The 18027-nt window shown below is 45.5% G+C and overlaps 4 protein-coding genes and 1 long non-coding RNA gene across 6 annotated transcripts; 3 read left to right on the forward strand and 2 right to left on the reverse strand.

Moving 5' to 3' along the window:
- Nucleotides 1–674: 674 nt before the first annotated feature.
- Nucleotides 675–3929, reverse strand: LOC111070384. Its single transcript, XM_041596101.1, is given in 8 exon segments — nt 675–767; nt 830–965; nt 1028–1234; nt 1638–3239; nt 3271–3456; nt 3520–3633; nt 3635–3737; nt 3819–3929. Coding segments are annotated over 7 exon segments (2358 nt in total). The 5' UTR covers nt 3833–3929; the 3' UTR covers nt 675–767; nt 830–833.
- A 567-nt stretch (nt 3930–4496) lies between these two features.
- LOC121405437 lies at nt 4497–6181 on the forward strand. Of its 2 annotated transcripts, none has more exons than XR_005968559.1 (2): nt 4497–4691; nt 6101–6181. It is a non-coding gene; the product is annotated as an uncharacterized LOC121405437 (long non-coding RNA). The 2 variants fall into 2 exon arrangements; XR_005968560.1 differs by lacking the exon at nt 4497–4691 and adding an exon at nt 5431–5905.
- An 8-nt stretch (nt 6182–6189) lies between these two features.
- On the forward strand, nt 6190–11305 carry LOC111070385. The gene is made up of 3 exons (XM_022360884.2): nt 6190–6548; nt 9595–9905; nt 9979–11305. The coding sequence occupies exons 1-3, from the start codon at nt 6469–6471 to the stop codon at nt 10737–10739; spliced, it is 1152 nt and encodes a 383-aa protein (XP_022216576.2). The 5' UTR covers nt 6190–6468; the 3' UTR covers nt 10740–11305.
- Nucleotides 11306–13296: 1991 nt separating this feature from the next.
- Nucleotides 13297–14770, reverse strand: LOC111070387 (tRNA methyltransferase 10 homolog A). The gene is made up of 2 exons (XM_022360886.2): nt 13686–14770; nt 13297–13621 (listed from the first exon to the last, which is right to left on the reverse strand). Exons 1-2 carry the CDS (start codon nt 14425–14427, stop codon nt 13449–13451), a joined length of 915 nt encoding a protein of 304 aa, XP_022216578.2. The 5' UTR covers nt 14428–14770; the 3' UTR covers nt 13297–13448.
- A 388-nt stretch (nt 14771–15158) lies between these two features.
- LOC111070388 (uncharacterized protein C18orf19 homolog A) lies at nt 15159–16860 on the forward strand. Its single transcript, XM_022360887.2, has 3 exons — nt 15159–15807; nt 15880–16025; nt 16088–16860. Exons 1-3 carry the CDS (start codon nt 15359–15361, stop codon nt 16237–16239), a joined length of 747 nt encoding a protein of 248 aa, XP_022216579.2. The 5' UTR covers nt 15159–15358; the 3' UTR covers nt 16240–16860.
- The last annotated feature ends 1167 nt before the right edge of the window (nt 16861–18027 follow it).

Raw genomic sequence — 18027 nt, forward strand, 5'->3', positions numbered from 1 at the left:
AATGCTGCCGCTGGCGCTGCGCTGCTGCAGCGCTGCTTCAGCTTTTGCGGCTTTTCTGCTGCAACGCAGAGACGACACACACACACACCCACGCACTCAGAATCTCTCGGAGAGCAGCTCCCACGAAGACAAGACGCACAAACACACAATCACGCTGGCCAGGCACAGCTCTCATGCACTCACACACAGACAGACGCACTTGTCGCGTGTTAAAATGTGTTTTTAATTTTTTTTAATAATATTCTGCTTCTGCTTCGCTTCTCTCTTTTGATTTCTTGTTCATATTATAGTTTCTTTTCACACAAAAATAATGTAAGTCCACTCTCCTCTCTGTTTGGCCTTCGATTTTCTAGAATAGAATTGGTTCTCTTTGCCCTTCTCTGTGCTCTATATTTTGTTGTTGCATTTGTTGGTTTTGATTCACTCAAGTTACGAAAGATTTTGCGTTTTGTTGTGTATTTTTTAACGATTTTATTACTGCTGCTGGAGAGCCGCCCCGCGCACAATCATGTGGGTCGGCGGGGTGTAGTGATGCAAGTGTGTGTTGCAGGCGGGTGCGGGGAATTAAAAACTATTAATTTAATACAATTTTGCACGCACACGACGTCCGCTCGATGCCAAATGTTTTGACAAGTGGTGGTAAGCTTTTCAAGCGAATTCAGCGCATGGCTGTGTGCTGTGGTGGTAGGTAGGTGGGGAGGCAAAAGCTTTCAGTCGTTCCATTTCGTAAAGTTTGGCGGCAAGCGAAAGCTTCGAAGCGACGCCAGCTGTGGAGTGGGATAGATTGAAATGATTTAACGTCCGCGAAAGGCTTTCGCCATAGATTTACCCTCTCAGCGCTGCTTTAGATGCATGGCCAGGAGCTTGGTTCGGATGCGTTTGCGATCCCTCGATATTATCTCCATGCGCTCTTGGACGCTCGTCTGGAAGAATATCAGGTGGAGAGTGCGACTGGCCGAACAGAGCTGGAAGAGAGCGAAAGAGATTGACAAAAGTTCAAGAATATTGTGAGAAGATAATCTCAAACCTGCTGTAGGAGACGCGCCTTCAGGCGTATGTTGCCGGGCTCCTCCTCGTCAAGACTGGTGCCGTAGGTCTCCAGGTGCAGATTGAGCACAAAGATGAGGGTGTCGCGTATGGTCTGGACCACACGCTGCACTTGCTCTGTGCGAAAGAGACGACGCACGAGATAGCCCCGCACACCGGCATTGATGCAGCTTGCCGCAGCCTCCTCCTAACGGGGATCATATACAAAATGGTGGGGGTGGGGTAAAAGATAGGATTTGCTAGCTACTTAGGCGCCTGATGGATCGATCTAAAAATTGATACTATTTATTTGTTAGTAATTTTGCTAGTTAGTGCTACCAAATGTTGTGTTAGATCAGAGTTTTTGTTCCCTTTGATTCCGGCAGTATTTGTTAAGGCACGTGGTTGTCTCGGTTTACCGCTATTTCTTATGGCTTCTCGCCCGCCCAGCGCTGCATGCGAAAGTGTATCGATTGAAAATTGATGGAAAGAGAGGAGGTGAGTGCCCAGTGGTGGCAGAAATAGAGGTTAGGTTCAGTTCAGTTCGATTCGATTCGGTCCAGGGCCAACTAATTTGGGATTCTCTTTTCCGTCTTCTTCTGTAAACTCACATTGCGTCCGCGCATGGGCGTTGACGTTGTCTTCCTGGCTTTTGATGAACTACCCTGCTGCAGCTGCTGCCCATGCTGTCCCTGGGTCGGACCACGACTGGGCAGACGTCGGGCAGTGCTTTGGGCCCTGGTTTCGGCTGCATTGACGCCTCCTGGTGTAGTCTTCTTAGGACCTGTGCGGCCGACACTTCCTCCACCGCCACCCACGACGCGCTGCACTGGAGCTTTCGTGGATCCCGGTCCTGAATTGGGTCTGCCGTTGCTGCTCTTTTGTGGGGCAGATGCAGTCCGGTTTTTGGGCGCAAAAGCCTTGGCTACTGAACGCTTACTGTTGCTGAGGCTGCTGTTGCGTAGCGGCATCTGGCCGGAGCGTGGCGTGCTCGGAGCACTAGTCCCGGAGAGTGGCTGCGGATCGTAGTCTGAACTCAAACTTAAACTCTTCGAAACCACCTCGTCCATCTTGAAAAGGCACTTGCGTGAGGACTGCTGGCGTGGTGGGGGAGTAGGTATGCAGCGGTCCGCCATGGGTGCGGAATAGTAAGAGTCTGGGGTACGCGGCGACGCCACTGTGGGCGAGATGGTTATTGTGTGGTTCGGCGACGTGCAGCTGCCACCACTTGTAGTGGCCATGCTGTTGCTAATGGGCTCATCGCCCTGCGAGCTGCTGCCCAGGTGCCGCTCCAGAGACCGGGTGCTGGTGTACTCCGACAGCTGTTTGGAGAGACCGTCGCGATAGACCGACAAGTCTATTTCTCCGCAAATCTGGTTGATGAGGAACTTCTGCTGGCGATCAAACTCTCCCTGCATGCGCAGGAGCTCCTCATGCTGATACTGAACCAGCTGATTGAATCGGTTTTTGTGTGTCCGGAGGTAGCTTCGCAGTTCATCCACGTGGTTCACATGGTCCAGCTGTTGCTCGTTCAAGATGCGCTCGATCATGAGTTCGATCTCTTCGTCCAGGTTTGGCTGCTCTTGGCGCGACATTTCCGTCTGCTGGCTTGCTGGTTGCTCCTGTTGGTTGGGTCTGACGGGACACAATCGAAGGCAGCCGCTGATCTGGGTGCTGCTGCGGCTCTTGGGACTGCGGCTCACCCGCTTTGCCTTTGACTCAACCGTCTCCCGCTGAAAGTGGGCCTGTTCCCGATCTCGGGCCTCCGCATCCGCCTTGCGCTGCATGTGCTCCACCAGAACCTTGGACGGCTCCTCCAGGGTAAACGATCGAGATCGTTGAACGGGACAGCCACCAGCACCATTCAATTTGAACGTATGGCTCGACGAGGGCTGTGTCAGTGAGGGTGTTGTACTTGTGTCCAGTATCTCCTGCCCCTGCCACACCACAGTGGCCGGCTCGGTCGATGTGGATGGTAGGGAGTCGGTTGCGGGTGGCAGCATCCTACCCAGGCCTTCCCGCTCAAAGTGCAGGATACAATTTGTGATATTGTTCAACCTGCGCTGATGGACCGTCAGCACGGAACTGCCCAGCGACTTGGAATTTTCCTGCTGTGGCTTTTGTTGCTGAGGAGTGGGCGGATTCACCTGGATGGTGGGTATATTGGCGTCCTTTGCATTCGCCATTTCAAGGCCAAGAGACTGGGGACGCTGCGGCTCCTTGTTGCTGTTAGGTGGATGGTCGAAGATGTACGTCTTCGTTTGCTGCAGATGCGGCAGACCCCGCCTTCTGGCCAATGGAGTTGTTACTATTTCCGGTCTTTTCACTCCTCTCTTGGCCCCCTGGAACTCTGACCGTTTCGAACTTCTTTTCCAGCTGAAGAGCCATATGCTTGGATAGTTGTATATCGCTCCGCTTCGTCGCCGTCATCTGAATGAGGCAAAGTCATGCTTAAGCAGGGCCGCTCCTACAAATACATATGTAAATACTCACCAGAGGCGGCAGAATGGCCTGACCATCGATGTGGAACCTAGAGCCAATGCTGTTGCTAGAGCTCAATCCAGAGAGGGCGTCGGAACTGTGTTGGCTGGGTGTGTTGGGACTTGAATATGGTGGTCGTATCTGTCGGGGTCGTGGCTGTGCTTTCAGTTCCCTCCTGGCTCTGAATGTGGCTCTGCACGACCTCTGCCAACAGCTTCTCCATTGCCTTGCTGCGCGGGGACAATGCCGTGACCGAACCCGAAGGAGATGTCACTAGGTTGTTTGATTGCTCTTGCTTTTGTATTGCTTACCGGGTACTATCCATGCTGAAAAATTAACTAAAAATGTTTGCTACTTAAATTTTGAAAGACTAAATCGACCGACTCCGGACCTAAGGCAACTGAACAAAAACAAAAAGAAAACCCTAACAAAACACTTGGCTCAGTTGCTACTAGATATGATAGTCTTTCGATGGAAACCATACACAATATCGATAAGATAAATAGGCGGCGAACAACGTTGGAAAATCAATTAATTATTTAATTTGTATTCATTAGGTATTTGCTTTGATGTTTGTGATAAACGTCGACTTCAATGCCAACCATTTAGTAACCTACCGCACTTTTGGCGGGTTAACTAGACCAGAGGGCAGGATAACATATTTAATTTCAAATTTCAATTTGAATTCGCGAGATCATAATATCTTTACATGGGCTATCGATATCATGCAGAAATTACTATCGAGAGCACAACTCCATTACCAAACGCCATCTCTAGGGTAGAGCGCGCGCTTTAATTTCCACACACTCTACAAAAAGTAATCTCCAACGTGAGTTTTCCCTGGTAGACATACATAGATACATTTTGATCAAAATATAACAAATGTATGCATCCCAAAAAAAAACGCGTGTTCAGTCCTCGTCCTCGTTCGCTGTTCGATAGCCCAAGCAATCGATTGTCAAATTGTTTTACTCAATTTGGCGCTTCACTGATGAGCGTCAATGTCGCAGTATTGCTTCAATATCTCAATATCTTTTGAACTGCGCGGTTGTAGCAGAGTGTATTTTTTTTGTTGTTTTTGCGCGATCGGCATTGTTGTTACGAATATTATGTATATTGCCATTACTGCGGCAAGAACTGCCCCCAATTAAAGTGTATATAAACATATAATAGCCAAACCAAAAGTACGCAAACCAAACAAATGTATCCAAGCAAATCAGCAACAAAATTAAACTTGTACGAGAGAGAGAAAATTGCCACCCACATGTGCTGGAAAATGGACTGTCCTGTCCCATGTGCTGTTGTTTGTCTGAGATTTTTTGGTGTAAACTGCGTTCTAACTATATCTCCATCTCCATTCTATGTGCGTGTGACTGTGAGTGTGTGTGTGTGTTTGCAAATGGGCCGGGTGTTGGGGGGGGTATAGCAGAGTTTAGTTTCGCAAAAATGCTCATTGTCTAGTAGTTGCGTTGTATGGGCGCAATGCCCCTTCTCTCTGCTCTAGCGGGTGACTCAAGTCATATTCACTTGACATGGAACGCTTCCCCTTCGCCCACCCCACTCATTGACATGTGTAAAAAGCAAAAACAAGAAGCGCCAAGTTTTGCACATATGTAGGTGCATGTATATGAACATATATACTTGGATATATATATATACATTCACACACACTCGCATCTTTGTATATGTATATTCTGCGACGCAATTGAAAAGACATCGAAGGCCAAACAACTTTGCTTTTTATATGTACATTTTTTGTTGTTGTTTTTTTTTGTTAGTTTCCTTTGTTTTTGCTATTATCACAACTTCTTTTTGGTTGGGCAGAGGGCTGCGAGAGAGCTTTTACTTCTGCTCTTCCCACGCGCGCACGCTCGCTCTGTCACAGGCGGCTCCAAGGTATATTAACTGGAAGGTATGGCGGTACTCTAATTTGTTTCTCATTCTATTAGTCTCCCATACACGATTGATGCGAAACTGATAGATGCATGTACATACATATGCGTATGTCCAGCATGTCCATGCCTTGCCTTCAATTAACATACCTTGCACGGTTCTGGCTCACTCAATCTCACAATCTCAGCCGGTGTAATGTGACAGCGACGCGTTGCGTTGGCCGCGGCCCCCCCACCCACGCTTCACCCATTAAACATAGCAGAGCAACAAAAACAAAATGAAATGAAAAACAAGGGAAAATGTTAATCATTCACAAGTCCTTGAAGAAAGTCGCAATAACATTATACTTTCGATGGTGCCACAACGCAGTTGTTTCTTTGTTTTTCCAAGAAAATGTCGACGTTCGAGTAAAAAGAAAATTGCAATCACCCCACCACAAATGTACATCAGTATGTATGAATTAACGTTTCTGTATGAGCATCTGTATGCCTCTTAGTGTGTGTGTGTGTGCGTGTTTGTAAGTATGTGTGAGACGGGCCCTCAAAATATGGATTTGTGTTTTCGTTATTTTTGCACAAAATCCGCTTTCAACAAAAACAAAAACAATTTCGCTTTGCTATTCCTATCTCATTCGGACTGTTTTGGACTTTTGTTGTTTTGGTAAAATGCCACATTTTTATGTATTTTCATTTCTACGCAGCAGCCATCACAGGGCTCTCATTGTGAACGTGAACTGGGTGCCACACCACAAGCCATTGTGGGCCAGCAAATCCAACGAACGGTAACGGTAACGATATCAGGAAACAAGTGAAAACTACGCCCATGCGCACCAGCTGATTCAGAACCTTTCCCATCGGTAAACGGATTGTCTCTCGACTAAAATCCAAATCGCAACGGAAATCGTAATCAATAGAAAAAGACTGTAATTGAGGAAAACCAACCCCCCGCTAATCGCGGGAGCAGTTACGAAGCAACGAAGCGATACCAAAGCAGAAAGAAGGAGAGTGGCCGCAGAAGAGGAAGAGGGAAGAGTACACCCCCACAAACACAAAAACAACGCACGGGAAAATGTTACAGCTTCCCCGCCCATCGCGGTCCACGCTGCAATGTGGCCTGGCCGCCCTGGTTACAGTCTTGCTAATGGCCTGGTAAGTTGTTCTCCCGACAAGAGCACTCCTTCATTCATCCGCATTTCATTCATGAGTCGAAGGGTCGGTCCGTTAGCCTGTTGCTGCACACGGAAATGTTGCATTTAATCATTCATAAATAGATACAATAGGTATAGTCCAGAACCTCCAGAATCCTTTATGCAATTAATAAAGCCTTCGAAAACTTTGAGCCCAACGACAGAAAAGAAAAGTCTTTTTGGTCACTCAGTAGAATTCCTTCGAATCACATCTCATCGCTTCGCGACGCACTTACAAGTAAACATTTCAACTTTTAAGTGGGTCATGCAGCACCCCGTTAGATCCCCCGTCCATATAAACGCTTCGAGCATTTTACTCGGGGCTAGGTAGGAGGGGCAGAATGACGAAAATAAGTTATATAGCCGGTGACACAAACGCTTACGGTAACAGCGGCCGGCGGTAGTCGGCAGGAGGAATGGAGCAAAAAGAACGTCGCGTGCCCAATTCCGAAACAAAAATATATACATACATACATATATAAAAAGTTGCAATGCTTTATTTTAAGAATAAATGTATGTAAATGCACACTACTATGTACCTACATTTGTATGTATATTTGCATGTGTATGTGCATGCATATATGTATATGCCTGATCTCTTTGTACGTGCCTTCCACCTTTATTTTGGTGGTCTGGCTGCTGGCGTCTCTCAGCCCACACCCTCCCGGAGAGTGCAGTTTAGTATGAGTGCTTTTTATATGTGTACACATGCACACATTAATGTCATTCCATGCATCATCTGCCTCCTCCCACTGAGCAGCCAGCCCCTTTTGGCAAGGCATTGCGTTGGGCATTTAAAAGCATTCTGTGTGGCACAATTAACCAAAAAATTAAACGAATTTAATACAGAGAATGATTTGCACGGAAACAGAGAGAAAGATCTACATAGATCTCGCGGCTCACATACACATGCACACATGCATGCTTAAATAAATGCTACATATGTACACAGATTTGTGCTTGTTATGTATGTACTGGGTAAACGTGTAAAGAATTCACTGATTTCACTCCTCGCCATTTGAATCACCCAATGCTCACAAGCCAAGTCTTAGTGCGCGCTTAGATACGAATCCTTAGGTCGTTCCGGCTGAGATGTCAATCAATCCCTCCAATACTGTATTACACTTCTGTTGTTCAGATAGTATGTACCATCAAAAATTTTCTCCTATGCAGCTGCTGCCTCGTTTGGTCAGTGCTTATCGCTCTCTGCTTCCGTATCTAAACGGGACAATTTTGCGGCGTTTGCTATTGTCTTAGTTTTGCTTTTGCCTTTTCAACTACAAAACACAGCAATTCAATCAATTCTGTATGTAACACATGGCAATTGCAACAGCCGTAAATCAGTCGATCGCATCAGCAGCTTTAGAATGCTCTATCTATTCAGCTCTATCTCCAGCTTCCCCGCTTCTTCACTTCAGTGGAGCTTGCTTGGCGATAATCAAATGGGGAAAAAGTCAAAAAGCGCGAGAGATAATTCATTTGACGCTTTTCAAGACCAAAACAAGTCGTCAGCATTTGGTAGGGCAAGAAAAATAAACAAAAGAGCAGCACAAAGCAAAACAAAAACGCGGGGGAACGTTGTGAGTCGCTGCGGTGGCCGCGACTCTACTCTTATACCCGTATTCAGTCAGTAATGTGTATATGTACATATATGAGCTTATGATTTCAATTTGTTTGCTACATTTGTCATCTACATCTGCAATGTAGATGCTACATCACATGAGCCTGGAAACAATATCTGTTTGCTTCAGCTTTTTTAGTCTCTGAGATCTAGGCGCTGCTCAGATTCATTCGTGGCTTGTGCTTCCATCAGGTGTGTGTGATGTAACCCCTGCCCTCAATAAGGGTATAAGGGAAGATGACCAAAAACCCAACAGTACTACTGCGTTTGCACCTCATACAAGCCAACGTATGTTCGTTCGAGTATTGTTTACCCGAAATCAATAATGAAAGTACATATCAAATATCAAATGTTGTGGATACCACAGACTGGTTGAAGAGGGCGACCTTTATATTTTTATTATACTTCCTTTCGACTGCAAACACAGCATGTATAGATCCAAATATCAAAAGCTGATAATGCTCCTCAGAGGTAGGAGAAGGAAAGAGCCTGACACATTCACATTGGACCCTCGTAGAAGGGAAGAACGCACTAGCCAATTGCGGTACCCTTTGTTATCCGAGATGAGCAAAGAAGCTGACAGGGGAGGGCAGATCGATTGCCTGCGTCACCTAGATGGAATGTGTTGAAAGTTTATTTTTATTTATTTATTATTTTTTTTTTTTTTCATGCAATCGGTGTGTGCAGTGCGTGACAGAACTTTAAGACTGCTTGCTGAATTTAAAGGCATAAACAAGTGCAATATTGATTCATGTCGATCGGTGCTAGTCGAATAACGTTGGGAAATTGTAAAATAAATCCACACTGTGACCAATCAAAACAGCGTTTGATCGAGGTATCGATAGCTTTCTAGTAAAAAAGTAAAAGACTAACGGACCCATCTATCAGCTAGCAAATGTTGTTGATATCGATTATGGAGACAGCGCCGGTACGGTACTTCCGCTTTGATCGAACGAGTCTGACACCAGCAGCAAAGAAGCCGCACAGTTTCGGTACGCACCGTACACACGGGCTGGGTTCACATGAACGGCTAATGAGAATCAACAATCCAAAAATCAGAGAAAAAAAAAACCACAAAAAATACGCTCGCTGGCTCAACCAGGTTTGACCAGCTTTTGGGGAACAAGACTGGGTATGCTTACGCTTCCTGCTAGAACATGTTTCACTCGCACGCAGCACAACCCCCCAGACATACAGAGACAGATGCTTGGACACATCAGTTATTAATTAATTATTGCCCTAAACGTAATAATAGAGTTGAAAGATATTCGGGCATCATTGTGCAGTTGCGATCGAGTCGTTGGCATCTACAGTCGAACTCTGAGAACGATCTTCCAGTCCTACTCCTCCACTCATCCGCTGGTACTGCTCCTTCTATTACTTGCAGGGTTCGTCCGCTTGGAGTGCTGTTCCTTGGCCTTTTCAGCTACTGGCTGTATTGGACGCGCTGCAGTTTCCGCATCGTTCTCACGCCCGAGGTGCGCAGCAAGTTTGAGAGTTTGGGACGGAGGGCCGACGACTGGCGCAGGAACAGCCCGAGCATGTTCTGCGTGGTGAGCACTGGCTGTTTAGCCACCTTGGCCGTACTGGGCCACATAATATCTGGGTCCACGGTGGTGCTTACTCTCCTGGTGCTGTCCGCACTGGTATCCACCAAGTATAACTTTAAGCTGCTGAAGATTGAGCACAAGGTGCAAGGTGAGTTGCAGGTTGCAGCAAGACGTGGGGCAATGCAGAAGCAATGCAATACTGAACAAAAATATCCTTGCAGATTTCCAGTGGTCAGAGAAGCTGAACTACAACAACCTGGAGGCGGAGGTGGAGGACGAGTTCCTGCCCGATGTCAATGAGTCGAATCTGTTCGTCCTGGAGCGGGCAAGCGATGTGGCCACCATCAGCTCACCCACCGATGCCGAGGAGGAGGACGAGCGCAGCGACGACATACCTTCGGAGCTGCTCATACCAGACGTGATACCCGAGATTGATGAGCACTCCACGGACGAGGACGATGAGCTGGCCCCCCTCTCCCAGCAGAGGCGGGAGGTGGCTGCCGTCTCCTCTCTGGAAGCGAACCCCAAACGGGGCCAGCAGGATGTCAGCTCCTCCTCAGACATGGACTTCCGCAAGGGCCACTTCAAGCGCGACTCTTCGCTGTCCACCACCTCGTCCTCGTCGGAGGAGAGCCTCTCCAAGGGCCTGCAGTTCCCTGATCACACGACCGTCGATGCCGTCGGCGGGCCCCAACTGCGGCAAATCACTTCCGGGCCCGCACACCAGATCTCTGATCCGGCCAGCGAGCTGGTGGCTATGGCCGTTAAGAGCCAGGCACAGGCGCTACTGGCCAACAGTGGCAAGCTGCTGCCTAGCCTTGTCTCCGGCCTGGTGCAGTGGGGTGCGGGTGCCAACAACGCTGTGGATGCCGCTGATGGTGGGTCTCAGCAGCAGCAGCAGCAGCAGCGGCGCATAGTCACCGCCCTGGACTCGTCCGACGAGAGTGATTTTGAGATACTCGAAACGGATGACTTTAAGTAATTATCGGTTCCGGCTCTAGCTCCAGTTCCAGCTTCAGCTCCGATTTGCCGTATTATAAAGCTATTACAGTACAGTAACTACATGCATATACTATAACACACACGACACACACACACACACTAACAGAAAACGGGACGGACGGAGATAAACACAGACACACACACACACAGATGGAGAAGATAATATCCCTGGTGGAGATTGGCATGCCATATTTCTTACTGCAGATCTGATCTGGTCATATATTTTGCTACTGCTATATACTACTTACTTTACACCCAAATGCATGCATATGTACAGACGAGTATATTTGTGTGTGTGTGTGTGTATTTGTATGCCTAATTAAGTTTTAATGTTTTCAGTGATCGGAACAGAAAGGATTTTGTTTCGAATTTTTGATTCAAACTGACTTTCGATAGGTCTTTCAAATGTGACCCTTAGCCGTTAAATAATTTGTCTTTGTTTTATTTCGACGGCCATTTACATTTACATTTTTTTTTTTTCGTATTTAGTTGTGCGCTTATTTTTTATGTCTATGATTTATCCTATTATACTTTATGTTTAGTTTGTATATCTATTTGTGTTTCACTCTTCTTCCTGCCTACACCCGCCCCCGAACGACGCTAAACGCTAGAACAGAAACAGAGATGGGACGGACAGTATGGAACATGTACATATATGTACATATCCACCACATGCACACAAACACACACACATATGTATATGAATATGAATATATATGATATATATTGTATATCTGTATGTAGATGACAATGTAAGGCCCTTAAGCTACTTAATCTGAGTTCCAATTCGAAATCAAAAGATAGACCATTCTAAAAAAATCAGCTACGTTTACAGCAACAAAAAAACACCAAAAAAATATGAATATGAATCAAAATGAACAGAAAAAAACAAAATGATGCAGGCCCTGGCACAGTGGCTAGCTGCAATCTAAGCCCACTTCCACACACGTTTTTACATGTATTTTTGAGTGAAGCATTCGAGCATGTAAGCCCGTTCCGGTGCTATTTATAGACCCATATGGAACCCCATAGTATGACGTGCACAAACAAAAAACCCCTACATATGTAATAAATAGAAAAGAGAGAATAAAACCAACGAAAAGAACGGAAAATTGTAGACAACTTCGGAGCAGCGAAGCTTAAATGCCCTTGCAGTGCGACGACTACTAGTACAGATGAGTAAAGATTGCAATCTGGATTTTAATCCATGCCTTTGCAGATCTCTAGTTTATTAATCGGTTTAGTAAGGCCAGCTTAAGCGGCATGTTTGCTTTTCTAAATGTCCTCTTCTATTTTAAATGATGTTAAACTATGTATAATTTGTAAAGTTTGGTTGGAATGACTTGCGCAATGGAAAAGTGGTGCTTGTTACTTTAGAGATCGCTCAAAAGGTCGTCCGATTTTATTCAAACTCCTCCTAGATGTGTTAACCCATATATGTAGAACCAAAGACAATATAAATAGTAAGATGAGTAACGCCCATACATTTAAATTGTAAAAAATTTTATTGAGGGCACAAATCATTTTGCTAATTTAAGCAGTTATTTTAAATTTTAATTAATTCACATTGCTAAGAAATTAAATATATGAACACAGAGAATACAATTATTTTATTATCCAACCTTTCAATGGCAAAAAGATATTCGATCCTATACTCTGATAGATTTGGAGTTTTTAAAAATTATAATTATAAAAAGCTGCTAAGCACAGCGTCTTAATAAGTTTTGCAACCTGTTTATCTTTTCATTTAAAACTGGTTTAATTGGTTGTTAGCCTTGATTCACATACTGACCTTTTCTCAATTCCCTATGATTTCATCATAATTTCACTTGAGTTTTATTTTTTCCAAAAAAAAAATACAACTCGTGCGTAAATCATTATTATTGAGTTTTTTTTTTATTGCTCAAACATAATTATTTAATTAATATAACTCAAAAATAGTGAAGAATAATTTGAAAACTTATCATTACGGACCCTAGAAGGACCCCCCAAAGATACATAGTTTCTCTGGGACTAGCCTGGCCTTGGGACCTTAAAAGTTCCGTAGAAAGGGCTCTTGGAAAACTAAATAACACAGCCGGCTGTGGCAGTGGCAAAAGACAACAATAATAATGGTCTGATGCCAGCAAAGACTGTTGCCCCAAGGATATTTATCAATTTTTTTACCATTTTCGATTTTTCGATTTTATTGCTTGAAATAGGTAATCAATTAATCTGTATTGTGTTATGTTGTGTGCTCTTTTCAAAGTATCGGATTAACCTCATACTGAATTTATCTAACTTATGGGATAGGATAACAACACCCAAACCGAAGCTATATTCTCCCATTGGTACTGATTCTGGCCTGCCTTACTATCAGACACTATAGAAAAGAGGCTTATAAATTTATATGTGGGTACTCGTCCCCTCTGCAAGGGTATACAAATACATATGTACATAAGTGGAAGAGTGGAGGAAATTAGGAAAAGACCAGAGTTTCACTGGCGATCTTTGTCGCTGGGGCCCATCATCGCACGTTGTAGAACATTAACGAAATGTAAAAATATTTTTTATTATAACTATTATTTGCGCTATGTATTTTAAGTTGTAATCTAATTTGCGAAAAAAAACTAAATGTGATTTTATAAAAACAAGAGAAACTAAAATAAAAATCAAAAAAGACTTCAAAACGCTTTAAGCGGGGTCGGGGTCAACTGTCCGCCTTCAGGTCGACCTGGGATTCGGTCTCTGACTCGGAATTGGGATCCAGTTCCTGTTCGTTGGTCGTCGTCTTGGCCTTGGCGCCCTTTCGCAATGGGATCGTTTCGAGAATGGCCGAAGTCCAGTCTTGGCCAGCAGCCACCTTGTTGAGCAGCTCGAACACTTAAAGACCAAGGATGCTTACAATGCGCTCAGAGGATCGGGAATACGCACTGCAACTACTCACCATGGTAGGTACTAAGTACGGCGCGCGTCTTCATGTCAACATGTTCGCTGAGCGGCAGGCGGGCCGTGTTCAAGCCCAACTCCGTGGCCCGGGAGTGGCAGAGGCCCTTGAAGTGATTATGATCGACAAGGCCGCCAATAACATAAGTGCAGTCGGGCTGCACCTTGTCCAGCAGTTTGTCGGACTCGCAGGTGAGGTACACGAGCTTCTGCTTTTCGAACAGGTCGGCGTGGGTGCGATCGAAGTGGTATTCCACGTTCCAGTTTTCCCAGCCGTCGTTCTTCTTGAAGCACTCGTGGATGTTGCCGTTCCGCTTGATACCCGTGAAGTGGAGACGTCCCGGCTGCGCACTCCGCCGATTAATGGTGTATATCCGCAAGCACTGCTTCACGCACTTGGCTATGTCACGCTCCTGCATTAGGTCGTCGTAGTCCAGATCGATGGCCACGCTGAAGGTGGCCACCCCGTTCTCCGCGTTGGCCACCTGACGGCGTTTCAGCTCCTTACGCGAGGGTCCTACTCGCACCGGCAGTCCCTGTTCCTTGGCCTCCCGCCGCTTCTGTTTCTTGCGTTGCCGCTCCCGCTCCCGACGCAACTTCTTCAGCTCGGCAAACTCGGCCAGTTTCTTCTGCTTCTTTAGTTGGTTCTTGCTCTGCGGGGTGCCGGGCGTGGTTCCCGGACAGTTGTTGAGGCTGAGGACTGCTGGCTGGAGCGGCGTCTGGGTCTGCTCCGTGGGCTCCATGGTTTTTCCGTTCGCAAAGATCACTTTAAAAAACGTGTATTGGTGGTAGCCTGGCAGTGTCAAAAATCAGCTGTTAACTGAGCATCGATCGATAGCCGAAATCGTTATGGCCGTAAGCACTATTTTTGTATTTTTATTGGCGCGTGAAAAAACTGCGAGTTGGCTGCTGGATTTACGCTGGCCAGGAACGGACGCCGGACGTTGCTCTTAACTGCTAATACAGAGATTGCACGAGACGATACATTTGTGACAGAATTACAAACGGGTTCCCACAGCCAGATGGATCAAACAAATTGGATCTGAAAAGTGCACAAATCAATATTCTCCACCAAGTCTGCCACCAGCTCGAGATTCTCTCCTGCCAGGCTAATGTCATACGGCCATCAGCATGGAATGGTCTACGTGTTGCGCCCAACAGCACACATTATTTGCCTTGGGTCGGTCTAACAGCGATGAATAACATGTGTATATATCGATAAATCATTTCAAGCATCAGGAACAGGAGACGGTATATTTACGGTAGATTTGACACGTTGTGGTATATTTCGAAGGCGAAAATGGGGTGACAGGGTATATTTATGGTTTATTAAAAAAACAGGCTTAAATATTATTAAATAAGCTCAGAGACCAAGTTTCCAATGCATCGAGTAAGCGAATTTTCTCGGTGTTAAAATTAATCAAAAACCAGCAATTTCTGAAAATATGTCATCGGATTATATTTTATCGATAGGTTCGATCAGGAGATATATTATGCCGGTCATGAGAGTGTCTGTGCTGTGTAAAATATAGACGAAAAGCAGAGGAACATCGACAATATCAATCAGTTCGTTCTTGTTCAAACGAACGAGAAATATTCATCAGCTCAGCAGTCAACAGAAGAACAGCTAGCTTTTGCTGGCTACAGGCTTTAGCTGACAATCCAGACCACATCATGGCAACCATGTCGCAGCTCACGCGGCTCATTGGTCATGGTGCACAGCCGCGGACATTTGCTCGCTTTTTGTCGCACAGGTTGACAACGAAATCCAACACAAGATGCCTTTTCGGGGCCAGCACCTGGAGTGGGAAGAACCGCGACCTGGCACCACCTCAGTGGACGACAACGGCAGGCACACGCTACCTGCCGAGCCCGTGGCTGTTCACAAGAAGCAGAAGCCTTTGCCACAAGTCCGCACAGCCGACCCCAGCACCAGTTGCCCCCAACAAGACAGACATCAAGGCTTCTTCCACAACGACCACCGACCTCTTTGGGGATGCCACTAACATGGGGCTGTTCGCCAAGTTCAAGCACATGTACAAGCAGTATTGGTATGTGCTGATCCCAGTCCATTGCGTGACATCGGTCGGCTGGTTTGGCGGTTTCTACTACTTGTCGAAGAGGTAAGCCCTGCAAACTTTCCCAAACTCTAGACTATCCAGTGACGTTTTGTGTCCTGTCTTGTCCCGTCTTAGCGGAGTGGATGTGCCCTCGCTGCTGCAGTACGTGCATCTTAGCGAGAACATTATCGAGAAGGTGCAGTCCTCCGACATGGGACACTATGCCATCGCTTATCTGTGCTATAAGGTGGCCACTCCCTTGCGATACGCTCTTACACTGGGTAAGTCGGGGCACCGTTTTGACCCCCATCTTCATTATTCCATTAACCATTTTTATCTGTAGGCGGCACCACGGTGTCCATCAAGTATCTGGTGCAACGGGGCCACATCAAGCCGATTCCCAGCAAGAACGAACTGATTAAGATGTACGAGGACAAGAAGGCAACGCGCGCCAGTGCCAAGGCGGACAAGGCCGAGAAGGATGGGAACAAATGATCGTTGGACAGTGGCAAAGCTGCCCTCGGGCAGCTGTTGCCATTGTCCTTGCCGACCTCGAAACGTTTCGCTGCATGCAAGCGGCTCGCAGTTGACTTGTTGCCTTTTTTGTTAAACTGTTGCCTTTTGCTTGGCAGACGCGGACGGGGGTACTGGTGCTCTACAAACATAACTTTCCCTCGCCCTGGCCCTGGCCCTGGCCCGGCCCAAACCAAACACAGAACACAAAAGCCACCCGCCAGTGATTGCTCATCCGGGGAGCCGTCGCCAGGTGGCCGCCGCCTAGAATGAGGACTAATACCCCCTAAGCTCCCCGCCCCAACACGCTTAGAGCCTTGAAAAATCTTAAATATCTTGTAATTACATATATTTGCATAGTTCTCTGTTAGTTATGAAATCGTTTGAGGTCGCCGCAGAGGCACCCACAGACACACCTCCTCAGACACACAAGCACACACACACACATGTGTTGCCGGAGAAGGGCTGCCAGCAGTAAATAAATTTAGCAGTTATATATTTGTAAATGTAAGAGTGAGTTGTCGCAAAACAATAATAGCTTAACTTTTATTAAATGAAAATAAAAATCGCAGTTCTGTTTTTTTCGTGGAACCCTGGCCCGAATCCGATTGTTGCATATCCGAGCTGACAGTTGGTGAGACCACCACCAGTCATAGAAGCCCTATGGCAAGAGCAGTGTGAGTGGGAGAAGGACATATATGCTCTCACGCTTGTTTCTGTGGTCTCCGCGATGTTCCAGAATTGTACGCAACAATTCGTTTAGCTGAAGATCGATGGATCGTTTGTTTAAAGTGATGGGAGGGCAGTAGAATTTTCGGCGAGGTTTCACAACACTAATTATAATTAGTCGATAATTATCGATGTGTCTCATGCGGCGATTACCACCACCGATTGCGCGGACACTTTGCAGCACAAAGAAAGAATTCAAATTTGTTGTTTTCAATTTTATTTTTGCATTTTATTTTTCGTTTTTTTCTCCTGTTTTTTTGTTTGCCTTTTTTGCGTTTGTTTTGTTTGCTTTTTTTTTAACGTTAGTAAAATATCCAACAATTATAATTTTAACTAATAGTTAAGCCAGAAAAAATATATATAGTAGGTTGGTTGGTTGGTTGTTTTGTTCTTTGTTCTCATTTACAAATAAATAAATAATGTGTCTTGTTTTCCATTTTTATTGGTATTTACGTTGCATTTCCATACATTTGTTGCTCTTTGTGTGTGGGGCGTGGCTTATTGCACATTTTTAGCTGTTTCTTTTGTTTTGTTTTGTCTGCTGGAAACAATTTGAGTTATGTACACATATTTACTCGTACTGTCGCAGTCTGTGTCTGTTTATGTGTTTATGTGTGTGTGTGTGTGGTGTGTTTGGTTAATATATATCATTTACATAAATACAATAAATAAATAATTTACATAATATATATCTCATATATGTGTAGGTATAAAAACAATATAGGCAACAAAAAGTATATATATGCATGTATATATGTAGATAGCAAGTATTTCTTGGCTGGTTGATTGATTGATTGATTGGTTGGTTGGTTGCTGCTGTTTGTGGATGGCAGGGGGATCGTGGAGATGGTTGATGTGCAGAGGCAGGAGTCAAGGGATCCTCCACTTAAACTAGAAAATACGCACAAAATTCAACAAATTTGAGATAATTATTATTCGCCAAATGTCGAGCACCGCACCACCCTCCCCCAGCGGATTGAAGGAGATGATGGGGGGTGCTTGGTACTTGGGCGACCTTAAGTAGATCCTTTGCTTTTTCAT

The sequence above is a fragment of the Drosophila obscura genome, unplaced genomic scaffold (genome assembly GCF_018151105.1).
Source record: "Drosophila obscura isolate BZ-5 IFL unplaced genomic scaffold, ASM1815110v1 contig_96, whole genome shotgun sequence".
Taxonomy (NCBI): Eukaryota; Metazoa; Arthropoda; class Insecta; order Diptera; family Drosophilidae; genus Drosophila; species Drosophila obscura.